This window comes from Phacochoerus africanus, chromosome 16 (genome assembly GCF_016906955.1).
Source record: "Phacochoerus africanus isolate WHEZ1 chromosome 16, ROS_Pafr_v1, whole genome shotgun sequence".
NCBI lineage: Eukaryota > Metazoa > Chordata > Mammalia > Artiodactyla > Suidae > Phacochoerus > Phacochoerus africanus.
Genome location: NC_062559.1, coordinates 24,750,528 through 24,777,840, shown reverse-complemented (window position 1 = coordinate 24,777,840; position 27,313 = coordinate 24,750,528). Strand labels below are relative to the sequence as shown.

At 40.9% G+C, this 27,313-nt stretch overlaps 1 protein-coding gene across 4 annotated transcripts in view; it reads right to left on the bottom strand.

The window, feature by feature from the left end:
• CADPS2 (calcium dependent secretion activator 2) overlaps positions 1–27,313 on the bottom strand; it is a 492,759-nt gene that overhangs the window by 36,555 nt on the left and 428,891 nt on the right. For 3 of the 4 annotated variants that reach the window (XM_047763023.1, XM_047763026.1, XM_047763027.1), the window contains 6 exons: positions 26,140–26,295; positions 24,104–24,251; positions 23,341–23,355; positions 17,948–18,022; positions 4,678–4,761; positions 4,540–4,572 (listed from right to left, as the gene is read on the bottom strand). In XM_047763023.1, coding sequence (XP_047618979.1) covers positions 4,540–4,572; positions 4,678–4,761; positions 17,948–18,022; positions 23,341–23,355; positions 24,104–24,251; positions 26,140–26,295 — 511 coding nt within the window. The remainder of the gene's footprint in view (positions 1–4,539; positions 4,573–4,677; positions 4,762–17,947; positions 18,023–23,340; positions 23,356–24,103; positions 24,252–26,139; positions 26,296–27,313) is intronic. The other variant, XM_047763025.1, reaches the window with a different exon arrangement.

Here is a 27,313-nt window from a genome sequence, read left to right as displayed (position 1 = left end):
TTAGCACGATAATTTCTAGGTCCAACCATGTTGCTAAAAATGCCAGTATTTCTTTCCTTTTAATGGCTGAGTAATATTCCATTGTGTATACGTATCTTTATCCACTGGGCTTTTCATCCTTTTAAATGTTAAATGTCATCTGGTCATACTTCCTACGTAATGCAGAAATCTTCGGTACCACATCTGGCAAATAATGGTGTAACTACTAACATCCTTGTAAACAATTTTTTTTTAAGTTTTTTTTTTTTCCTTACACTGATTTCAGTTCTGCCTCCCACTAGTTTTTAGTCACTGTTCCTAGTTCTATCCTCTTGGCTGATACAGAATTAAGCTTCTTTTTCTTCCAAATAGGAGCTCCATACTTTAAACAGGACTCTTTTGTCTCAGGTTTTTCCTCCCTCAAGGGTAACATTCCAACTTCCTTTTTTTTTTTTTTTTTTTAATCATAAGCCATTATTTCCAGATCCCTTTAACTATGCTGGCTGCTCTCTACTATAAGAGGTAAAATACAAAGTATATTTTGTTTTAAAAAGACTTTAGGTGGATTGGCCCACAATAACACAGATGTGAATAAGACAGTATAGAGCAGGACAATTACTTTTTAGAATCTGGACATTAGATTTATCATGATCAGGGATAATGTATGATAACAACGGATATTTATTAATGACTCATTTCATTCCAGGAATCCTGAAAAGTGCTTAGTATATAGTATATTTAGAATAAGTCCAGAGTGGTATAATTCTTCTTCTTTTTTTTTTTTTTTGCTTTTTAGGGCTGCATTTATGGCATATGGAAGTTCCCAGGCTAGGGGCTGAATTGGAGCTACAGCTGCCAGCCCACGCCACAGCCACAGCAATGCATCCAAACTGCGTCTATGACCTACATCACAGCTCACGGCAATGCCAGATCCCTGACCCAATGAGTGAGGCCAGGATCGAACCTGCACTCTCATGGATACTAGTTGGATTCCTTTTCCTCTGCGTCACAGTAGGAACTCCCAGAAGTGGTATAATTCTATTTCCACTTGATAAAGTCACTGGTGTCCACAGAGGTATTTGCATATGTCCAAACTCAGCTAACTGAATGCACATTTTTTAATATGTCAACTATATCTTAACAACAAAAAAGAAGAAACTGGTGGCCAAGATCATACAGATATTAAGCTAAGTCATGGAGTAAGGGTTCAAATCCAGGCCGTCTAGCTCTTGAGTTTTGGTTTTTAATTTATCTGTTGTGCTGCCTCCACAGGTTCCTGCTACCTTGTGGTTTTGTTTTAGCAGCTACCTTACATTATGGTCTCACATAATTTTTTCTACAATTTATTTTATTGAAATATAGTTGATTTACAATATTGTATTAACTTCTACTGTATAGCAAAGTTGTATTTGTATACATCTCTTTTCATATTCTTTCTCATTATGGCTTATCACAGGATATTAAATACAGTTCCTTATGCTATACAGTAGACCTTGTTGTTTACAAACCTTTTTTTTTTTTTTTTTTTTTCTTTTTAGGGCCCCACCCGTGGCATGTGGATGTTCCAGGCTAAGGGTCAAATTAGAGCTACAGCTGCTGGCTTAACGCCACAGCCACAGCAATGCCAGATCCGACCCTGAGTCTGCAACCTACACCAGAACTCATGGCAATGCCAGGTCCTTAACCCACTGAGCGAGGCCAGGGCTCGAACCTGCAACCTCATGGCTCCTAGTTGGATTCGTTTCCACTGTGCCACAATGGGAACTCCTATAATGTTTTTCTTTCATGGATGTTTTTCGCGTTGCATCGCAAAACTTACAATCAAACTTAATTTAAGGCCACAGATCTTTTTTTTAATTTTCTTTTAGAAGTTTTATCATTTATATTTTATAGGTAAGGTTTTGATCAGTGCTCCTTTTGTGAAAGGTGAGGCAGTGTTCTTTTTCTCTCATGTAGCTCTCCTTAAAATATTGCTTCAGAGAGTTACCTTGCTGGAACTTTAGCATAAAAAACAGTAACAGCTAACAGCACCTCATAGCTTTTGAAGTTAATGTTTACAGGCATCAATAGCAGATCTGTACTGTCTGGATCCTAGAGAGAAATGCTTCTAGCACTCTCCCATGGCCAGATCACATGTATGGTTTGGTATGCTCTGCTCTGGGTGCCAACTTGATTTGATAGTGACACGGGTAAGCTGGAATTCATCTAGAGAATGACTGGCATGATACAGAATTTGGGTACAATCGCTATGGCTGTTTTCACCATATGTCTATTTCCCTCTCTCTCTCTCTTTGGCCGCACCCACCGCATATGCAATTTCCCGGGCTGGGGATTGAATCTGAGCCACAGTTGAGACCTATGCCACAGCAACACCTATTTTCCTACCTCTTTAATCTCTAGACACTGAACAGCCTGTGGGCAGGACATGTTTATTTTCATCATACAGGCCCAGAGCCTAGCACCTCATATGTATTAAATGAGAATTTAATTCTTGAATTCAGTGAAGAAGTTGAGGACATTTAAAATAGAAAAAAATAAAAATTCCTGAGACAATATATCCCTTTGAATAGCCACCATATCCCTTGGGAAGAGGACACATAATGATAATTATCATAAAATATGTGAAGGGCTCTCATGCAGAAGAGGGATTAGAACCAAGATAGAATTTAAAGAGAAACAGAACCTCAACTCATTACATAGAAAAGGAGGCTGCCTTACGGTGAGCCCGCAATCACTGAAAAAATTAAAAGTGCCTGACGGAATCTTTGTGAGGGATGAAGAGGGGCCTTATGCATTAGGAAGGAGAGAGAATAAACCCCTTTCTGTATCTTTCCACTCTGAAGCTCTATAGGTTCTAGCTGATCCAGTAAAACGTTAAATTAAGAATTTCAAAAGCTCTAAGAACAGAAATAATTATGGTGCCCCATTCCATTTGTAATTCAAAATTAAAAACAATCTACATTTATGTTACCTCAACTATACTTCAATAAAGCTTTAAAAAAATAAAATGTGCTAAGAATTCCAATGGCGTTCACGTGTTCCCACGAGTACCTGTCCTTTTCTTTTTCAGAGAGCAAACAGAAATGATTTCCCTTCATTCTCCCTGCTCGCTCTTGTGCTGCTCCCTTGTAGAACCATGTATGTGTGACTATTTCTGCTTATCCCCCAGCACTGATTTTCTGATTCTAGGTACAAGTTCAAGACTTCTTTGAGAATCACTTGTAAAATAAAATAAAATGTCTTTCCCTCCAAAGAAACCCAGAGAAAGGCAGAAAAGTCCATACACAGTCTTTTCATTTAAAACGTTCATTTCTAACAAGCATAGCAGCAACAAATCCAGGAACTACCTGGTCCAAAGTATAAAATGCAGTTATGCATTTTAAAAATAATGTACTTTTAAATAATAATGTAGCCATCTATCAGCGGAAACGCATCTGACTAGCATCCATGAGGATGCAGGTTCAAGCCCTGGCCTCACTCAGTGGGTTAAGGATCCAGCGTTGCTGTGAGTTGTGGTGCCGGTTGCAGACGCAACTTGGATCCTGTGTTACTATGGCTGTGGTGTAGGCCGGTGGCTACAGCTCCAATTCGACCCCTAACCTGGGAACTTCCATATGCTGTGGGTGCAGCCCTAAACAAACAAACAAGCAAACAAGCAAGCAAGCAAGCAAACAAACAAACAAGCCACCTACCAGTAACATGCACAACTTGCCGGCACTCAAACCACTCACACTCATGATGATCTAGAGAGGCGATGCCATTTGAGCCCAGCCTCAATCGAAGAGGAGATGACTTGTATTTCATTTCGTTTTAAATTTTAAGTTCTTTCAAACTGTGCTCTACTTCTTTGAAAACTGATACACGTGCCAAGATACATAGTTAAAAACAGAACATCTTAGGCCTTGATCATATATATGTGATAACAGAATTTAAGGCAAAAACTAACTTGTTATGATTATCAACTTAAAAATGCTGTCCTAGTGGATTATGATGTGAATTTTTTTCATCGTAGCTAAGTAAGTTTCATTATTTCCTCTCCTGGTATCTTAATATTTGTCCAAATGTGCAGGCTATGCATGATTACCCAAGAATTCTGTGAAAAACCAAGAAGAGTACGTGAATGGTGACGGACTTGGAACACTTTTGTATACACTTTGGTGTCACAGGTTCGTCTTTACTGTTACTTTAACTCCTCTAAGAAACCTGTTAGGGTTTTCCTGAAAAGGGAAGAAGAGTGAACATTTTCCTATAAATGGTGTGAGGCATTTGCTACCTCATCCTAGAGCTGCCACTGAGCTGATCCGTTCTCGGGATGCGCTGACCTCTGTCACAGTCCCCAAGTTAAACAGAAAACAGACACTGAAATAACCTTGCCAGGCCTTGTTATGAGGCTGAGTGCTCGCTTAAGAAAAATAAACGGCTCCCCAAGGAAATGACACTAGTTTAAAGATTTGAAAAAACAAAAAAAACCAAAAAAACAAAAAAACCCCTGCCGCACCATAATTATTTTTTAAAGAAAGAATTATATATAGTTTTCAAAAGCCAATCAAAAGTACTTACTGGAACATCAACATATTTTGCAGCTGCTTTCACCTTAAGTGGAAAAGAGATAATGATGAGAATTATTTCCTTAACTGTTTGCTAAGTACTGTGACAGCAGTCAAAAGACAGCAGAGGAGAACTCATTCAAATACTCACAGTGAATGACAGAATGGAGGAGAAGAAAGTGCCTTCGTCATACCGTGACAGCTTCGACAGCACCCCTTCCAACACTGAAACAAACTAGAACACAGTTTACAGTGAGTGCTTAGGCTGCGACTGTGCATCCAAACAAATAGCAGGGCAAACAATTCCTGGACCATCCTCTCCCACAGCACGAAAACGCGGAAGGGTACAAACTGACGCCTTTGGGGCTGCCTCGTAATCTTTACTTTCATTCCGAAGAGGTTCAAGATGTGTGGTTGCCAAGGGGGAGCAGGAGGGAGTGGGAGGGATTGGGAATTTGGGGTTCACAGATGCAACCTATTGCCTTTGGAATGGATAAGCAATGAGATCCTGCTGTATAGTGCTGGGAACTCTATCTAGTCACTTATGACGGAGCATGATAATGTGAGAAAAAAGAATGTATATATGTATGTGTGACTGGGTCACCTTGCTGCACAGTAGAAAATTGACAGAACACTGTAAACCAGCTATAGTGGAAAAAAATAAAAATCCTTTAACAAAAAGATGTTCAAATGAACATCTAAGGATGAACTTTTACACTGCTGGAAATAATATGCACACTGTGTTCTAAGATAAAATAATGTCTAATAGGAGTCTGGTTACTACACGTAGGAAAATTTAAATCACTAGTCAATAACTTTAAATTCCTGATACTACTCCTTCAAATAATTTTCAACTCCAATATCGATGTTGCTAAGTCCTCATCGCAAGAAAAAAAAAATTGTAACCATGTGCGGGATGGATGATGTTCACCAGACTTATTCTGGTGATCGTTTTGCAGTTTATACAGATATCAGATCATTACGTTGTACACCCGAAACTAACATAAATGTTATATGTCAATTACATCTCAATAAAAAATTGAGATGTATTTAGAAGCAATGATGGTCAAGCTTTATCAAATTCCTTTCTATCACATGTCACGTGACCATTCCCTCACTTTTTCTATGTACAGAAGCTGAATGAAAAGGAATAGATAATGAAAGGGAGGTGTGAAACAATGGGGCCCTTGCAACAGACTTTGAAATGAAGTCTGACGTGTTAGCTAACAGGTGTTCACCAAGGAGTTCTAATCGGGACATGCAAGGATCACCCCTGCTTTCGGAAACTTTCAAAATAGCTGGGAAGCTTGGACAGACAAACTGAAATGCAAAGAGCACTGGACTGAGAATATTCTGCCACTGGCTGCTGTGTGGACTCAAGCCAAGCACTGCACCAATTCTTCCCTCCATCAGCTAAATAGTTTTGTGTCTGTGTTGCGGGTGGGTATGGAACTAACACTGTCTCGAAACTTTTACATTTCTAAAATTTTATTATCTCCATGAAAGTTAAGACATGAGGAGTTCCTGTTGTGTTTCAGGGGAAATGAATAGTATCCATGAGGACACAGGCTCAATTCTTGGCCTTGCTCAGTGGGTTAAGGATCCGGTGATGCCATCAGCTGTGGTGTAGGTCACAGATGCGGCTCGGATCTGGTGTTGCTGTAGCTGTGGCCAGCAGCTATAGCTCTGATTCAACCCCTAGCCTGGGAACTTCCATATGCCATGGGTGTGGCGCTAAAAAGACCGGAAAAAAAAAAAAAGAAAAGAAAGAAAAAGACATGGGTCCTGTAGAGTAATTAAAAACATGGAAAATTTTATTTTCTTGAGCAGAAACCTTAAGATCTGGCACGAAGATAAATAAGAGATATTATTAAGGATCTACTGCCTACATCTTTCCTCTTTAGAACTAAAATAATATGCACTATTGACAAATTATATGTTCCCAAAGGAAAAGTACTGACAAGGTTTTTTAAATACGAAAAGGGAAATTAATGAAGGCTGGTTTTTGTTCACATAGCTGCTTCTTCAACCAAGTGATAATAGTTCTAGGGATGCAGCTTATTGGTCTCTGGTGACCAGAGAACTCGCTTCGAGGGCACAGGAGATAATCTTTTCTCTATGGCTGGTCAATTACCACGAAATAGTTTATGCAAAAGAAACAAAAACTTCCCTACAGGTTTCTCCATCACATCATTTGCGACATGATGTAAGAGCACAGAAACAAATTCATGCAAACTGCTGACTAAAACTTTTATCTTTAAAGGATGAGGATCATGTACGGCTGCTTAGTTATCCTAGGAGGTACGAATGGCACAAAACCCTACCAAATTACAAATTGCTCACAACTCCAAGTCCATTTAGCACTTTCCTTCTGCCCGTTAAGATTTCTTCCCAGTCGCAGCTGGCTAACTCAGCTTGATGGGGTTGGCAAAGAGCCAGAAGACCAATACTCCAGGGCTCTGTCAGACCAGGGGAAGGGAATTCCAAACTTAATGGCCCTCTGTGGAAAATGCCTCGTCTCTTGTAACTCAAATCTTGAGAGCCAGTGTGTGCTGGGTGATCTCATTTGCCACGAAGAGAGCGACGATTGCTATGGTTACCAGACAACCTGAACCACTGAAGGCTCTGGCACAACACCTGGTTCTTGGTGCCTCTGCGTGAGTATTTGTTTACAGAGGTGAGAGCGGCGGCGGAGGGACGAGGCACGGTAGAGGCAGAACCCTGTGGGTGGACGTAGAGGATCTGAGCGCTCATTGTAGCTCTGCCACTCTCTGGCCATGAGACATCAGTCTGGACAGCCAGCTTCTCTAGCCTGGGTGGTCTCATCAGCCAAAAAAAAAAAAGGGAGAACGACACTGCCCTGCCCATAGCAAGGATGGCGTGGAGATCAGCAGAGATGATTCAGTGGGAGCGACTGTGCAAATGGCAACGTATTAAGACATGTAAAGAATTAATGTTATTGTTACAATTAGCTAAATCACTAGTGATTATATGCCTAAAAACCTACAGATAAGTCACAGGTTAATGAGGATAGTAGCCTCGGGATTGTTTAGTGATCAGGAGAAAGAATAAATCTAGTTACCAGCAAATGGGTCTCATTCAGTTAAATGATATCCATGGAGGTGGGACAGAGTGGACGCTCTAAGTCAGAAGACCCAGGGCGTCATCCCATCTGTTTCAAGGTCCTCTGGCTGACAGCAGAAGAGGGCGGCCTTGGACACAGGTGGATTGGCTCTAGAGCCCACGCTCTTCACCATCATGTTCCAGAGGCGTAAGCCTTAAATGAGGCAACCTCCGTAAGGTGCCTGGCTTACAATACGGGCTCAGGCAATTTTGTTCTTATTACTGAGCACCTAATACGGGAAATACAAAATTATGACTCTTTGACCCTTCCCTCCAAGAACAAACAAACGAACAGGACAGACAGACATGTATACAGTTGGTCATGACCCAAGGCATGAGGTATTGAGGGACACTCCACGTGTAACCTGAACTAGAAGAAGAAAGAATAACTTCCACTGGAGGAGACTGGGTAAGCATCGTTGCAAGCTGGCACTGGAGCCGAGCTGCAGGACAGCAGACACAGAGTGGCTAAAATGACACGTGGGGAAGTGCGAGCAGCTGAACTTTGAGCAGCTGTCTCCCCACTATGGCATCTGGCAGCCTGTCTGGCTTGGCTTGTCCTTGAGAGTCTAAAGCAGCACTGGGCTATATCCCCCCAAGTTCAAGGCGTGGACCTATGCTCTGCGGCAGCCACATCCCAGCCATCTTTGCTCCATTTTAACAAGAGTGCAGAGCCTCTCCTTGGGATCCTCGCCACCCCAAATTGTCCCTGGGGAGACTAAATGCAAAGGAGCCTCTAAGTGCTTACAAGGCAGTGAACAGCGAGGACACCCCTGGGAGCAACCAGTGAGCCATACGGTTCCTCCAGGAAGGTTTTCTTTGTGAGATTTTTGTCAACGCACACATGGTAGAAGAGCTACCTTAAAACCCAAAGTCTATTAATATCAAGATTGGCTAGTGATGATATAGTTTCCATCTGGCTTTTAATTGCATAAAACAGCAAGATTCCAAAGAAATCCAGTGAAATGCTGGGTTTGGTTGCTATGTCTTTAACTGCTTCCTGTGAACTTTCTTCGTACAGCTCAGGGAGTATATAAACACTTAGCAGTTTGCCTTGTGCTCTCTGTTCTCCTGAGGGTTTTGAGTTGGAATGAAACCCTGTAATCTCTTTGTTTCTCTGCTCTTTATTGGGGATGTCATTTACTGGGTTTGTTGGAATAATATTGAACACCTAGAGTCTGTCTGGGTCATTACCAACATTGCCTCATCATGCACACTCTCGGGGAAATTAAAGATGAAAGCACGCTGCAATGACTGGTGGAGTGAAACCTAAAGTATGCCACAAGGCATGTTGGTTTAAATTTCCTGTTGGATTTTAACAAGGTATAAGATTCATTTTCCTCCATACATGGGAAAGTTGAACCACAAATTCTAAGAGGTGCTAGGAAGGATTCCAGCTATAGATTGGTGGATTCAAAACACGCCGTTCTCGCCTTTTCAGCTGTGAAATGTTAGGAAACAGACATTTACATGCAGGTTATTAAATCTTCTGCAGAAAAAAGATTCACCCATAAATAAGACTAATCATGAAAAACTACGTGTATTTTGGGGGGGGTGGGCGGTTAATAGGGCTGGAGATATCTATTAGCAGGTGTTCTCTTCTGTGTGGTATCATCGTTAAAAACCCACATGGAACCAGAATATCATGGACTGGAAGAAAACCAGTTTCCTTCCCTGAATTGGAATGTTAATGTTATAAAGGGAAACAATTCTCTTTTCTCTCACTGTGACTCTACTTCCGCTTTGAACCTTCATTCCAAGAGACTCCAAAAAATTCTTTCCAGATTATCCATATCTGCATTGAAGACAGCACATCTGTATATAGCACACCTCGTTATGCAAAGTTTCTCGGACAACTTCCGAAACAGCACACCTGGCCCCGATGTTGGTGAATCCTCCACATTTCTCTCATTGTTCCTTTCGCCCTTGCTCTCCGTCCCGAGACTGAACCACCTTAATTTGCGTGTCCTCTTTTCTAGTGCCTGTTACTCCTTTCAAGCAGGTGCTTAGATTTGAGCACTTGTCTTCTGAATACATAGCCTTGATCCAAACAAGTAAATTCAATCAAACCAGCCTCATCAGGTTGAGCTGGGGGAGATATTTTAACTATATCATCTAGACAGTCTGGGCAGACCTGTCCTCTGTCCCTTCTTAAACTAGAGTATTTCCCCCTGAATTTCTCTTATAAAGAACACGTGTGTGTATGTATGTGTATTCACACCTACTTACCTATCTATCTATATATGTACTGAAAAAGTGTGTACTCTTTTTTTTTTTTTTTTTTTTTTTTTTTTTTTTTACGGCTGCACCTCTGGCACATAGAAGTTCCCAGAAGGAGGGTGGAAGTGGAGCTGTAGCTGCTGGTCTACACCACAGCCACAGCATCGCCAGGTCTGAGCTGCATCTGCTACCTATGCTACAGCCTGTGGCGATGCTGGGTCCTTACCCCACTGGGTGAGGCCAAGGATGGAACCTCGCATCCTCGTGGATACTAGTCAGATTCTTAACCTGCCGAGCCAAACAGGAACTTCCCAAAGTGTATACTCTTTTTTAAGTTGAATATATGGCATGATCTTTTAATTTATACCCAGAATTTGCTGAGCCCCTATTACTGGAGTGAATCGTGAAAGTGACTGCTCATTCTTAGCTCTGCTGGCCATTTCCCCCAGTTCTTCCCCACAGCCCTTCCAGTTTTCCCTCAGCATCCTCATGTTGCACACACTGAATTCTGCTCTCACCTACCTGACTCACAGCTACCTGCCCAAGCTGGTCCACAGTGTGTATGCCTGTGTGCAACAAATATCAAAGGAAATAGCCACTCAGCCTGGACATATATAAAAGGGACATGAGAAGACAGGGCAGTGAAGCTCCCACTGTTTTCTTCTCGGGTCTTGCTGAGTTCTATGTGGTGAAATGGAAAGACTGAAGGCTTAGGGCCACAGGCTCACGTCCTGGCCCACAGGCCATCGCATTGTATGACCCTGGGTCTTGGTTTCCTCATCTGTGAACAAGGATTCTGGCCTCTGGGTGGATCAGACATGCCTCAGGGGATGGGGCCCCACAGGTAGGCTTGAGGCCTCCTTCCCCTCCTCAATGAGAACTGCTTTGCTGCCATCAGCGTTGTATCTGGGGTGCTACCCAAGATATATTTGAAGATGTTACATCTCATAAACTTGGCAGAACACTATAAACCAGCTCTAACGGAAAAAATTAAAAAATCATAAAAATATACAGAAACATGTCTTCTAAGCATAAAAACGTCTGAAAAGTCCCTGCTTGATGATCTCAGGATTCTCTTCCAGCTCTAGCACTGTGTGTGCTATGGGGCTTCAGCGCCTGCGGCAAAAAGACACGGATCCCTGGAAGCCCCCACACAAATGTACGTCAGGATCTTCACTTTAGACTGAGAAAGGGCTCTAGGCATTTTTCTCATCTAATACTCCTGCTCTTTTGATGAGGAAACTGAGTCATGCAAGAAGACTCAGTTGGTAACATGAAGACATGGGAACAGAGTCCAGCTCTCCCTCAGTTCAACTGATTTAATTAATTCTAATATAAGGTGGCAATAAATATGTCATTTATTGCATCCTCTCCTTGGCAAGATTTAATGTTCCTGCCTTCAGCTTTTTTCTTGGTAAAATAACCTATTAATTATCTATTAATTAATCTAATATTAATTATCTTTCTGGCTAGAAGCTTCTTTGGGCTTTTTAGTTTTTTGCTTTAAGGTGGTTTTCATTTCTTCGTTTCCTCCACTGGGGTTCCAGTTATAACACAACCACATGAGAAGAGCAGTCACCGAGAGAACCACTTCTCTCTCTCCTTTTTTCTGCTTTTTTAGGTCTGCACCTGCGGCACATGCAGGTTCCCAGGCCAGGGGTCCAATCACAGCAACGTGGGATCCGAGCCGTGTCTGCAACCTACACCACAGATCATGGCTACACCAGATCCCCAACCCACTGAGTGAGGCCAGGGATTGAACCCTCAACCCTATGGCCCCCAGTTGGACTCACCTCTGCTGTGCCACGATGGGAATCCCAAGAGAACCATTTCTATTGGCTGAGATCTTATGCTCACCTTTGGATTTTGATCCCATATCCTTCGTCTCAACTTTAGCCCCAAATATCTAAATATCTGAATGTCTCCTTGGTATCTCCCCCTGCAGGTATCTCCGAGGCAGCTCAATCCCAGCATGTCCCATACTGACCTCATGGTCTTTCCTTCCAAACCTGTACTTCTTCCAGGGTACCTGCATCACTGAATGGCATCAGCTTCCATCCCATGCTTCAGGGCATAAACCCAGAAGTAACCCTTAATGTTTCCCTTTCTCTCCCCATTACTGACCCTCTGTCTTCTGCTGCTCAAGCTGCTAAAACAGAATGCCACGGACCAGGTGGCTTAGAAACAACAACCATCATCCCTCACAGTCTGGGCGCTGAAAAGTCCACAACTGAGGTGCTAGAAAACTCAGTGTCTGGTGAGGACTCACTTCCTGGTTCACAGATGATGTCTTCTGGCTGTTTTCACATGGCAAAGGAGCTCTGTGGGGTATTTTGTTTTTTATTTTTTAATGGGCACTAATTCCACTTACAAGGACTCCAACTCATGACCTTATCATTTCTCAAAGGTCCTACCTCCAAATACTCTCACTTTGGGGATTAGGTTTCAACATATGAATCTCTGGGAGGACACAAAACATTCAATCTATAGCACCTTCCCACTGTATATCTTAAATGTTTTTGGGTTAATCCAGCAGAGACGGATGTTACAGCCTCCTTACTATCTGTTTGCTGCAGGTAATCCAGTGAGTCCTCTGACAGTGCAAATAGGACTCATTCTCTACCCCTACTCCCTGCCTCTCCAACACTTCCGTGACTTCTCATTGCTTTTGTGATGAAGGCATTAAACTCCTCAGGACTGTAGTTGGGCATTTAACCTTGCTACATTTCAGCACAGAGTTGGGAGCCATCAGCATGGAGGTAAAGCCAGAAGTGTGAAAGTCACAGAAATCTGAGGAATGAGTTCAAGACTAAAGACGGAAACCAAGAATACTACCATTTAGCAGCTAGGTAGAGAAAGCACACAGAGATGGAACGCCAAGATCTTTTTGAGGCATGTAAAATGTATGTGCAGTTGGGACACATCCTCTTCAGTGTTATGTGTGATTAACAGCCCTAGAACATTCTTAAATTATCTGAGAGAATAGCTAAGACACGGAAACAATCTAAATGTCCACCGACAGAAGAATAGATTAAGAAGATGTGGTGTATATACACAATGGAATACTACTCAGCCATAAAAAAGAACAAAATAATGCCATTTGCAGCAACATGGATGGAACTAGAGACTCTCATAAGTGAAATAAGTCAGAAAGAGAAAGACAAATACCACATGATATCACTTACATCTGGACTCTAATATACGGCGCAAATGAACCTTTCCACAGAAAAGAAAATCATGGACTTGGAGAAGAGACTTGTAGATGCCAAGGGGGAGGGGGAGGGAGTGGGATGGACTGGGATTTGGGGGTTAACAGATGCCAACTATTGCTTTTGGAATGGATAAGCAATGCGATCCTGCTGTACAGCGCTGGGAACTATATCTGGTCACTTATGATGGAGCAGGAAGGGGGATAATGTGAGAAAAAGAATGTATATATGTACGTGTGACTGAGTCACCTTGCTGTATAGCAGAAAATTGACAGAACACTGTAAAGCAGCTATGATGGAAATAATAAAAATCATTTAAAATTAAAAAATTACATAAAGAAATAATTTGTGAGGACGTGGATGAGAGGAGGATACGGAAGGGAACTGAAGAGATAAAAAGAAGGAAGTGTTCCTCCTTATTAATTCAGAATTAAAATATGGGAAGAAGCATTTGGGATACAATATAAGGACTTCACTATTTTATTCACTGTTTTATACTGAATTAATTAACATGCTATAAAATATCTAGGACATACCTCTTGGAATTTGACAGACTAAAGACAGTTAATGCAGAAGTTACATATTTTAATTTTTACTGTCTTTGTTTTTTTTACTGATTTCCTGGAGACCTAGAATCGGTGCAATAGATTAGGAATCTGAAACTCAAGAGATTTGAATCCTGACTCCTGCACTTCTCAAGTGTGTGACTCTGGTTCAGTTACTACATTGAGGTTTACGTCCCTTTTTGCGAAAGATGCTAAGTCCACCCATTTCCGAGGTGCTATGCGGTTTGAATGAAATAACCTATGCAGTGGCTGCGTCACAGGAAGTACCTCAGAAATACCTCCTTTAAAAAGAATAACTTCTTTGGTGAAAACAAATGGGCACACTCTATCTTAGGAGTTGTCTTGTTTTTAAACACATCGAAATTTTAAGGTAGTTTATATGACCCTAGAAGGAGGGTCTTCAGAGCGATGGTTCTCAAAGTCTGGCTCAAGGAGCCCCTACATTAAAATCACCATGGTGACTAGTTAAACATGCACATTTCTGCCCCTCTTCCAAAACTTCTGGAAAGCAGGGCTTGGGCAAGCACATTTCAGAACGCTCTCAGGCAATGTTTTGGCAGGCTAATATTTAAGGACTGTATTAACAGAATCATATTTATCTTGGCTTAATGAAATAAAACCCATCATTTACCAACATCTTCTCCGGAAGCTTAAGATGGTTGTCCAAGCTACCAAATTAATTTCATACTTTTCAGCCAAAGATGATTATTTTAAAAAGAATTTTAAAAAATTATAGTTGATTTACAACATTGTGCCAATTTCTGCTGTACTGCAAAGTGACCCAGTCATTCGTGTATACATACATATATACACATATACATATGTATATATACACACACATTCCCTTTCTTATATTATCTTCCATCATGGTCTACCACAGGTGATTGGATATAGTTCCCTGTGCTACACAGAAGGACCTCATTGCTTATCCATTCTAAATGTAATGGTTTGCATCTACTCACCCCAGATGCCCAGTTCATTCCATTCCTTCCCCCTGCAACTAAAGATTATTAAAAAGTGCTATTTGACTGTGAAGAGAAAGGATTCACAGAGAAAAACTATAATCCAGACCTGATTTCTAAATATAATATCTAGTTCCATTAGGCTGTTTCAGTTAAAATTGAATAAAATGAAAATTTCAAGGAGTTCCCATTGTGGCTCCACAGATGATGAACCCAACCAGTGTCTATGAGGATGTGGGTCTGATCCCTGGGCTCACTAGTGGGTTAAGGATCTGGCATTGCCACGAGCTGTGGTGTAGGTCACAGACACGGCTTGGATCCCATGTTGCTGTGGCTGTGGTGTAGGCCGGCAACTGTTCCCTAGCCTGGGAATGTCCATATACACAGCTATGCCAGTCCCCCTGCCCCTGAAAAAAAGCAAAAAAAGCAAAAAAAAAAAAATTTTTTTTTTCAGTTGCACTAGCCACATTTCAAGTGCTCCACAGCCGTGTGTGGCATACTGGATGGTGCAGGATAAACATTCTATCATCACAGACACTTATACTGGACAGTGTTGATCTCTAGAACACTATTTCCCAACTTGCCTCTAGGATACTATATTTTCAATTAACCGGATGCATGTGGTACAGAAAACTGTACACTTGTTACTTTGTCAGAAACAAATGCACAGAGGATGTGCAGTGCTGCCTGCCTCTTCTGCAACCCTTCCTCCCATCCCTTCAAATCAACTACTTACAGCCCTTTTGCCTTGTTGCCTCTTTAACCCTTCATCAATTGCATGCTAGCTTGTAATTCAGTGGTTTCCTTTATGTACCTTTATGTACCTTCCCCACAAAAGGCAACTTCCACCGGAGGACCGTGCTGATGGGGAGGCTCCAGCTGAATAAAATTTCCCCAGACTGCACTGGGATAATGTAGGTGCAGGGTTAACTATGTCGCTTTGGTGGGCTGACGGTACATCACTGTAAGCTGCTAGGCTGAGCTCCTGGGAGGGTGAGAATCTCATGGTCCTTCCTCTGAGAACTTCATTCTCTACTGGTTCACCTCTCCCTGTACCTGCCAGATGGTTCTCCTGGTAACCCTTCCCTTTACCCCTGTTGGTGTCTGTCTGTTGCAGGTGTAGGTATTTGGTGCTGTGGGAGGAATCAGGTAGCACCATCCTAAACTCACTTTTTTTTTTTTTTGCTATACCCATGACATATGGAAGTTTCCAGGCAAGGAGTCCAATTGGAGCTGTAGGCCCTGGCTCGTGCCACAGCAACGCCAGATCTGAGCTGCATCTGTAACCTATACCACAGCAACACGGGATCCTTAACCCACGGAGCAAGACCAGGGATCAAACCAGTGTCCTCATGGATACTAGTCAGGTTTGCTTCCTCTGAGCCACGACAGGAATTCTCCTAAAATCACCTTTCTTTGTGATTATTTTCTACCTCAATACCTGCTATCAGAGAATTTGGAAAACACAAAAAATTTGAAGAAACCTCCCCAAATCCAACTATAATCTCACCACCCAGATAAAAGCTCTGTTGACGTTCCGGTGTTCATCTGTCTTTTTTCTATGTGATGCTAATTCAGACCATGGTTTACACTTATAAATATTCACTTAACACTGTATTATGAAACTTTTCCTTTAACAGGATAGTCTTTGAAGGCAAACTTCCTTAACACGGATAAGGAAGTCCCATAATCTACTTGACCATTGCCCTCATGTTAAAATTGATCCCAATTTTTCATAAGAAACATTGTGGCAAGTATCAATGAATATGTATCTATATCTATGTATCTATATCTGTGTATATAAATCTGTATATATATATATATATATATATAATGCATCTCTTTGAGGAGTGAGAAAAAAGTGCAAAAGGAATTTACAGTGAAAGGGAATTAATGTGTACTTGATAACAGTTCCAAACTCTCTTCTAGAAAGGTTGTAGCAATTTATACACACATATACAGACAATGTGAGTGTCCCGCCTCACCTGTTCTAAACCTGGGTATTCGCTTAAAAATATCCATACTAATTTGCTAGAAAAAATACTATATAACTTATAGTTTTTTGGTATTCCTTCAATTATTGAGGCTTAGCATTTTTCATGCATATTTGGGCATCTCTATTGTTTCTTTTCTGAACAACATGTCCTTTGTCTGCTTGTTAAATTGAGGGTGGCTTCTCCTTTGCATTTGGGGCATTCTTTCAATAGTTTTATGAAGCCTGATCTGGGGTTCTTTGATGGAGTATCTGCTCTTATCAAAGTGTCCCTTGGGGGCACGCCCACTTCTCCCCTCACCTTTCAGCTCCCTGTGTTCTCAGGTTGTTCATCTCTTTTCCTATCAGACTTCGATCTAATGCCACCTAAGGCAGTCTGTTCTACTCTAGTGTGAAACCATCTGATCATTCAGTGCAATGCTCATTTATGGTTCATCTCTACTTATACCGTGAAAGGGCATAGCTTTTGTCAAAGATATCTGAAGCATCAGACAGGAAATAATAGTGGGAGACCTCTGGGAGGGGAGAACCTCAGACACCACCCTGCCAGCCTGCTTCGTCCGCCCGTGAGACCAGTTCTAGAGTCCCAGGGCTGTCACCACAATAAATGGGCTAAATTCCAGGACTGGCGACTACTTGCCTCATCCTTGGAGATAAGGCAAACATAAGAGAACATGAATGTGAAAGAATAAGGTCTTACTGGAAGATAGAGTTATTTTTAAAAGGACAACAATTTTAGGGAAAGCCAAAATTCATGATAAACCCCCAAACCAAAAGTTGCTGCCAAAGAGTATTCACAATTTGCTCATAACTTTTCTTAAAATTTGAACTTTCCTTGCACTTATTTATTTATTTATTTGCTGTGCTAGTCCCATGTGGATGTTCCCAGGCTGGGAATCAAACCTGTGCCACAGCTGCAACAGTACTGCATCCTTAACCCACTGTGCCACCAGGGAACTCCTCTTGCATCTGTTTTTGTTTTTGTTTTGCTTTTTAGGCCCGCACCCAAGGCATATGGAGGTTTCCAGGTCAGGGGGCTGAATCAGAGTTGCAGCTGCTGGCCTACACCACAGCCGCAGCAATGCGGGATCCAAGCCGCATCTGGGACCTACACCATAGCTCAAGGCAACACTGGATCATTAACCCACCGAGCGAGGCCAGGGATGGAACCCGCATTCTCATGGATATTAGGTGGGTACATTAGCACTGAACCTCAACAGGAACTCCTTGCATGTGTTTTTAAATCTACTGTTTCTCATTTAAGTATTTAGAAACATGAGGCAGATATTTCTAAAAATTCTCGGTGGAAAATAATTTGATTTCAAAAGGTAAATGAAGAATACCTTACCTTTGAAACTAGAAGTGAAATGATTTCTTTTACGGTGTTGTCAATCAAATCATCTATTTTGGAATGGTACTGCTGCTAGATATGAAAAGACAATGATGTGTTAGTTGAGGTAGACACAAAACTTGTCTTAAGTCATAAATGTTTTTAAAGCTACTAGTTATGACATATCAGATTTACATAAAGTGACCATTTTGCACATTAGAAGCAGAACAAAACCTTGAAAACGATCCACTCAATCAACACTTTTTGCATTGTGGTTTGAAAATTTTCCCATGTGTGCTGCTGAGTTAAGCAGCTAATGGGGTTATTATATAGGTGAATTGAGTTCTCACTCTTATTCAGGCAGAGGAATGTGAAGGATACTTTTTGTCTTCTCCTCTATAATTAAGGTGGCCGTGTATTTTTCTAAAGGGTTGGTTTAGCCGGAGAAGCAAAAAGACTAGAAAAGGGTTTAATTAATACAGCAGTTCATGTCTGACAACTCTCATTCATAAGTTATTCTAAATGTGCTCTAGAAATAAAATGAGCTCCCAATTGTTCCCTCTGAAAAGACCTTTTTGTCAGCGCAGGGAGCTGCAGTTTATACAATTCTTACAATATGCTCAAGCAAGGGCAAAATTAAAATTTCATCAACAAAGGTGATAGATGGTAACAAATTAATAGGCCATAAAAGGTATAATGAAACGGCACTCACTCCCCATAGTCTGATTACTGCCTCCTCATGAAAAAGACGCCTAAAGTAAATACAAAAAAGATGCATTTAAAATAAACCTGAAAGACTCTTTTTTTGCTTTCTTCAGAGAATACTAGAGAGTCCCATTCTTAAAGTAGCAGGAGCTTTGGCTTCGATGGCGTGCGATGGCACATTCATTTAAACAGTAATTCTTCCTTTAGAAGCATTTATCTGACGGCTGATTGTCCCCAATAGCCACTTCACAGAAAATGTGACTTGTAAAGACTAACCCTATCTTGATGGTTCAAGGCTTCTTGGAACAGCTAACATAATGCATAGAGTAAAAGTACTCAGGTCAGTATAAACATTAGACCAACTTAACAGCTGCTGGTTGAATGGTTTCCAAAGATGTAAGTTTTTGAAAGCTATTTTTTCCTTCTGAAAACATGTCTCAAAGTTTCCACACAGAACAAAACATCGACTTAGGTCTGCTTTGGAATACTCAGGAATGAGTTCTCCCCCCCAGCCACCACCTACCTGCATAAATAATGAAGAAAGAAGGTGTAATTTTGGACCTTGTGAATTATTTTCTTTTCCTGCTTCTGTGTGTGTGTGTGTATCCTCAAATATTTCTCTTTGCCGTAAATTTCATTTTTTAACTCAAAAATAATGAAAGCCCATCAGAAGGTTAGAGGATATAAAATAGTGGAGCTTCAACTATTTTAAACTGTTAAACTTTTGGGTTGGGCTGATATTGGCAATTCTTCAAATCAAGAGATGAGCCACCAAAGTGGTCATTTATAGCCTTTCAATGAAAGGCAGGGAAAGCCACAGAGCCTAGGAGCCATCAAAGTCTCTTATAATATACACCATCAGACTGTTTTTTCATAACTGAGCTACTAGCCAAAAGTAGAGAGGGAGGGAAGGGGAGAGGGATGGAAAGGGAGAGAGATTAGGAAGCGAAGAAGAAAGAAAAGTGTGCATCTTGAATATGTTATCCAGGGGCAAATCCAAATAGTATAAAAGTTGCTAGGCTTTTATACTATGAGATTCTGCTGGTGTAAATTGACGTGGTTAGCTCTGATTTACACTAACATGAAATCTAAAAGCTGTTGGGGACGTCCAGGGTCTGCTCTGGCTGCATGGGTGGCAGAGGTGGTCTAGGAGCACTGTGGGTGGAAATGGGGAGGTGGCCTCAGAAGTCGCATTTTACATATCTATTGTGCAAACAGAATACCCCAGAAATGCCACAAATAGATAAGAGAAAATGATGGAGAAGAAGTCACTCATTAGGGTATCCAGGTAGCTTCCAAAGACAGGTATGCACACACATGACGAGATCAAAACAGAGAGGAACAGAATTTATCTGGAAACATTCACATTTCCTAAGCCAAAACAGATAGGTTTTTCATTTAGATTAGCAGACCAAAGTTTTGCTAAAAATCTGCCAAGTTTTTGTCTGCAACAATAAAAGCCTGTAAAATTCCCATCAGAATATTTCCAGTTTGATCAATGATCCTACATGCCAGAATTTTGGTACTTTCCAGATCACTCAGACTCTCCCCACAGCTGCCCTCAAAAGTAACCATTCCTTGGTGCCTTGCTTCTCTAGTAGAGGACTCTGAGCTTGGATTAAGACAACCCTTGAGAAGCTTTTACTTCGTGGAGCCCAGGGAATTCAGATCAGGCATGGCTCTGAGATCCTGGTCCCCCCACACTGGGGTAAATATCCACGTTTCACTTGACTGTTTGCATGTGGACATGCAAGAAATGGAGACGAAGCAAATGCCAGTGCAAAACAGCCTCCTTAAAAGACTTTGGTCCTTCTGTTGGGATGAGTTTAAAGGAACTGGATTGTTAGTTCTGGAAATGGAAGTATTCTACTCCAGTTGAGCACAAACCCCACATAAGGACGACCTCCCCCCACCCCGCAACCTGCTCCATTAAAGTGCTTTCATCCTCAGCGGATGGACCATGAGATACAGTGGTTCTGACAGCACAGGACTGCCTAAGGCCTGTGCAGTCATCTGCTTTTCTACAGGGATGGATAACAAGGATGTCTAAACACTGGTGGTTTCCTGATCTTAACATCTGTCCCTGAGGGACAGGCCTGAGATTGCTGACTCATTACACGCAGCTGTCACAAGAGCAGATCATTCACTCACTAATCACTCCATTAAATGCTGTTCTGGGCTGTGGCCAAGGGTGTCTGCATCATTCTGTGCCATATAAGAACACAGAATCTTCATTTAGGAGCCCAGAAGGGGCTCCACTGTGGGTAAGGAGTTGGGAAGGTTTTATCCCAGCAATGATAACATAACAAGTTTACTAGAGATTCTACAGCGGTAATTCCCTTACATACATGGAGTATACAGTTTATATTTTTATAAAGTTCCAAAATGTGTAACAATCTAGCTTTTTCAGCAACTTTATTTGCAGCTTGCTAGAAAAGGGGGACCCCTGGCTCACCTATGCATGCAATGTTTTCACTCCTCTGCAACAATTCCAAGACTTGAGCATGTACAGAGAGGAAAAGCCTGTGCAATTATGTGGGTATATTTACTGGAGATTAAAAGCAAAGTATTAAATACTTTTTTTGCACTGAAATTCTCATTTACTACTTTTCAGGGTTGCTAATGGGTTTTACACCTGCACATTCTGAACTACGTTAATTGTGTGAAAGTTGTGGGGAACTAATTGTCTCTGGTGAGAAGGTACAGGTGCAGACATAATGAACAGTAGCAGATTACTCTTCAAAGCCATCCACCTATTAATGTAAAGCATCATTTGACAATGCAACAATGTTTTGTCATTTGTGTGGGTGCTGCTTTTCTTTTAAAGTACCAAAATGAATTGTTTCTTACAGGGAAGGACTTTTAAAGCAGTGACAAAAAAAAAAAAAATCAGTCTGTTCATTCAACAAATATTTACTGTATTGTGTATCAGATATTGCAATGTATATAACAGTAAGAACAAACGGATAAATCCAGTATTAATGGAAGAGGCAAGAGGATTCTATAAACCTGATGAGAAATGGCTGTGTGTATACAGAGACTTAAGGCAATATTCTCAGGCAGACGATCAAAGGCTTACATCTGGCTATTGAAAAGCAAGAGAAAGTGGTTATGAGCGACTGATATCCAAGCCAGCTGCCTACTCATTCAGATGATTAGAGTTAATCAATCGTGTTGTAAGAGATCAGAGAGTGATAATTACTGAACACTCTATATAACACGTATCAGTTGCTTACTGTATCTGTAAGGTTGTACACTGTGGTATCAGAAATATATCTTTTGTATAGCACAGGGAACTATTTCCAGTCACTTGTGATAGGACACGATGGAAGATAATATGAGAAAGAAAATGTATATATATGCATGACTGGGGTCCCTTTGCTGTACAGCAGAAATTGACAGAACATTGTAAATCAACTATAATAATAAAAGGGAAAAAAAGAAATATATCTTTCCCTTCTGAATTGCTCCAAGAATGAAATACATGCACACACACAAATATTATGGCCAAAGAGCTAATATCTATCTCTGGGTTAAGTAAGTTTGTTCACAAATAGCAGGCCTTCTCAGCCTCTTTGGCAGTTATCTAGGTCCTTCTGCTTGGGTGAGAATTATTAGCCTAGTGAAGAGTTAGTTCTGAGTTTACTCCCAAGTGTCAACTGTAAGAATTGTAAGACTTAACATATCCATAAAGAACAAAAACATTTGACTTATGAAAAACCAACCCATCAGTCAATGAATTAAATCTAGTCCATCTTGTAGGCCCAAAGGGTTTTCAAACTGTGTTCCTCTGAGTTTCCGGGTGCTACCTCAAGACAATCTTATGCTGGGGAGGGGGACCCACCTCTTCCCTGCCTCTGCTGACAGTTACACCCTAGACTAGGAATGGGAGGAGAGGCTGTTATCACAGTGTGGGCATGTCCCCCATTGCAACCCCCAACTGAGTGATTCTGTACAAAGTGACCTTACAGTGTGTGGCCTCCTGGTCCTCAAATTTAGAGGTTACTCTGATATATACTATTTGTCAGCTAAAGCCCCAAACTCTAAATTCTTCTGGTATTAGTAAAAGTATATACTACAGATACATGCATTTGAAAATATTAGCAATCACTCTGCTTCTGAATTTATTCAGACTTTAAAGGAGGGTGAATACATTAGATTTGAAATAATTTTATCTTTAAAATTAAGAGTAGTTTGTTGATTCTGCAGCTTAACAGGGAAGAAACATTCCCCTTGGCATTAATATTTAAGTATTTACATGTGGGTTTTTTGGTTTTTTTGTTTGTCTTTTGTCTTTTTAGGGCTGCACCTGTGGCAAACGGAGGTTCCTAGCCTAGGGGCTGAATCGGAGCAACAGCTGTCAGCCTACAGTACAGCAATGCCAGATTTGAGCCACGTCTGTGACCTATACCTCAGCTCACAGCAGCACTGGATCCTTAACCCACTGACTGAAGTCAGGGATCAAACTTGCATCCTCATGGATACTACTCAGGTTCTTGAACTACTGAGCCACGAGGGAAACTCCTACATGTGTTTTAATGTGTCTTTGGGTATTGCTACGTAGTGTGTTAGGCATATAGACAGAAACCGAAAACCTGAAAATGAATGAATTACCCAAAATAAATTTGAACAGATGAAAATAAAAATGCAGACTTACAAAAATAATAATTCAAGTGAAATGTGCTTTAAAAAAAAATGAAACTTACCCACTGATTACCAAACTGGATCATGCCATGGGAAAAAAAAAAAGACGATGAAGGAGAACATAAGGGAAAAATAGAGAGATGATAAAACGTAATTACAATGGGAAAAGATAAAACGAAATATACAACTTAAACAGAAAATCTAAGAAAAAGAGATCCATTTTCACCCAATCGTCACTCTCAACAAAAATAAATCGTGGGGTAAAATAAACTGTATTTCTGAATATAGAACCAAACAAAATAGAAATCAAATTGAAACAAATCAAATAAATGGGAGTATTTATTAAAAAAAAAAAAAAAGAAGCAAAGCCCAAATCTTAAGTACTTTCTACTTGATCTTTAAAAAATGGAAACTTTTGTGTAAATAAAATAATTCATGGGCTATTTCTATAGCCTGTTCTTTGGATGCAAAGTCTGGATACTCTATATTTGTATAAACAAAGCAAGCAGCTTCTTAGTTTTCTCATTTGCTTGTAAGAAGCAAGGTTTATGTAAATATACAACACCTAAGCTGTTAAAAGGTCTATCTGAAATTCAACGGCTACTGTAGAATTTTAGGCAGTCTTCATATATTAAAAAAGACGACATTAACATGAGCAAAGGATAAAGGGATATTCCATTATTATAGTAAAGCAAAGATGAAACAGTTTTAAGACAGGAACCTGGTCTTTTTAATCTAATCAAGTGAGAGACTTCTAGAAATAGCATCCTCCTCTGCCAGGGCACCCTGTGCTGCATTTCCACATGCGACATTCGATCCACCTACCTCCTGTCCTCCATCCAGGGCACAGAGTTTGGTGCTTTGCTTTTTGGCATCAACTAATACATTAAACATTGTACACACGGAAGCTGGGATGCGCAAGTCAGTCGTTTTGCTTGCCTTTTGCAGCTTGAGTTCGAATGCAGTTCTTGTTCTATTCATTAAAACATGAATTCAGAGTAAGAAATTCTGACATATGTCCCACCTGTTTTGTAAAAGTGAAATCAACACGACAAGATGCTAATTTAAAACATGCAAATAGGGATTGTGGCATTGCCTGGGAGCTAGGAGGCGGGATGCTCTTCTTTTCAGGTGTCTTGTATGAAAGATCAGACTGTGATATTTTACATTAAACAGAGCTTTTGCACTTGCTCAGACAGTATTTCTACCCAAATGAAGCTACCTGGTACATCTAGTCTGTACTTTTAAGTGAAAAACCTTGTAGTTTCACTGAACTACCTGAATGACTATCCAAGTAGAAAAATCACTTGCTTCCCTATATTAAAGCAGAACAAATCCTCTGTGTGAGGTTTACCAAATCAAAAGGACAAATCTGGAAAACTCTAAAACACAGGATAAATGGGTAACAGAGAATGCGTAACTTTTTTTTTTTTTTTTTGGCTTTTTTAGGGCCGCATTTGTGGCATATGGAAGTTCCCAGTCTAGGGGTGAAATTGGAACTGTAGCTGCCGGCCGACACACCACAGCCACAGCAATGTGAGATCCGAGCTGCACCGCAGTTCACAGCAACGCTGGATCCTTAACCCACTGAGCCGGGCCAGGATGGAACCCTCATCCTCATGGATATTAGTCAGCTTCTTAACCTGCTGAGCCACAAGAGGAATTCCAGAACGTGTAATTCTTTTATGTCACTTAGTTTCTCTTTCAAATACCTAAAGTTGCATGTAGGTTTTGTGTGTGTGTGTGTCTTTTTAGGGTCACACCCATGGCATATGGAAGTTCCCAGGCTAGGGGTCAAATTGGAGCTGTAGCTGCCAGCCTACACCACAGCCACAGCAATGCCGGATCTGAGCCTCGTCTGCGACCTATACCACAGCTCACGGCAACACCAGATGCTAAATACACTGCGTGAGGCTGGGATTGAACCTGCGTCCTCATGGATGCTAGTCAGATTCATTTCTGCCGAGCCACAATGGGAACTCCTTTTTCTTTTCTTTCTTTCTTTCTCTTTTTTTTTTTTTTAAAGAAACTGCATAACAGGTGATTTGGAAACGGTTTTGCTAAAGTATCCAAGGAAAATCCCACAGATTTTATACATCAGTCAGAGATGATGAACATGATTTTTTAAAAAACATTAAATAATCTACTTCATGGCCTTCCTTTAGGAAGCTGTTAAGCATTATTCTAAAAACAGGATTTTTCTTGCTTTCAAGAATTCAGAATTACTCAATTGCTACAACTAATATTTGTTATTCTAGTACGCTGCCCGCCTTGGTGCTGTAAATATCTTGAACAAGGACAATGGGGAAAACAATGCTCATCAGGATTCAATGCTGATTTTCTAAGAACTATTAAAAAATGAATGTACATGGGGAAGAATCCCAAGCCTTATCACTTATTTCTGGTTAAGTTCTGAAGAATGAAAATGGATACTTGGAACTCACCTGATGGAGATAAAGAATACCAGAAAACATGCCATTTCGCAGCACACAGACACAGTACGTAATGCACAAAGTATTTAACAGACTGCTTCCATATGTCTTGGGAAGTATTGACTTGGGAATTTAAAGCACAGTATTCCCAGAGAGATGACAATAAGCACAACAGAAAGGATTAATATGGTAAAGGTGCTACGGATGAGGGCAATGGTTAAGAGACCTGAAAAACAGCAGCAGGCCAATTTTATCAATTCCATGGGCCCCCAGAATTTAGGGCAAAGGACCTCGTGTCCTTCAAATTTTGGAAAAGGAGTACATGCACAGGGAAACCTTTTGTGTGACAGTTATATAAAAGGTACTTGGTAACATGTGGTATTTGGGGGGCTGGCATAGGAAGCAGCAACTTGAAAAATACACATCTACCTTTTGACACAGGCCTCAATCATATCACTGGCCATTAGTTTAAGTCTTTGCTCTAAGTGATGGGCAAATTCTTGTTCTGGCCAGTGTAGATCAAAGACAAACATTTGCAGTGCATCAAGCTTCCAAAAAAGGTCTTCCGATGTTGCTGAGCCATTGCTACAAGAAAAAGGAAACATGAAGAACATTGTGAATGCTCACGGTCAGCTACGCGGGTCCCCAGCCATTGTTTTTTCTTTTCTGTATCAACCGCCATCGGTGAAAAAAAAAAAAATACTGCATAACAACCTCTAATGTTCAGTCTTCTAATTTTTCCTTTTCACTTCTTAATAAGGCAAGGCAAGGAGAACAACATAGAAACAGTTATAAAGTTTCACATAAAGGGGTAAAATGGATAGTGATTCTTTAACTAAGGGAAAGAAATCAAATACATACATAAGGGCAAACATCTTAAATGTTTTGTTTTTTTAAACCAATCTCTAGGATAAAGATAAAATACATTATTTCCCCCCAGAAATTTAGAAAAGTATGTTTTGTACAAGAAAACCCATATGACAGCAACTAGGAGCTCTACATAACTCAAGCATATGTGGCTTCTATCACCTTGATGGCCTCTGTTTGTCTACAGGTGTGTGGCCTCCAGGGATTTCTTTCTTTTTTTATTTTTATTTTTTGCTTTTTAGGGCCACACCCCCAGCATATGGAAGTTCCCAGGCTAGGGGTCCAATCAGAGCTACAGCTTCGGGCCTACACCACAGCCACAGCAACTCTGGATATGAGCCGAGTCTGTGGCCTACACCACGGCTCACCACCACACCAGATCCTTAACCCACTGAGAGAAGCCAGGACTGAACCCACAACCTCATGGTTCCTAGTTGGGTTCGTTTCCGCTGTGCCATGATGGGAACTCCCTTCAGGGTTCTAACTTGCTCAACTGCAAGTAAAGGTGAAACAGGTACTGGGAAAGGGATAACAGGCTGGGTAGGGAAGCAAACCTCCCACTTGGAAATACTTTGTGCCTTTTCTTGCTCATAATTAAACCTAACTTAGTACGAGGCGTGGCCTAACTGAGAAATGATATTCAAGGTGCTCTCAAGTTGAGCAGCATCACATATCTTAGGGTCCTTCCATCAACCCAACTGCGGGGCCAAGGTCTGCCACGCACTCACTACTGTGG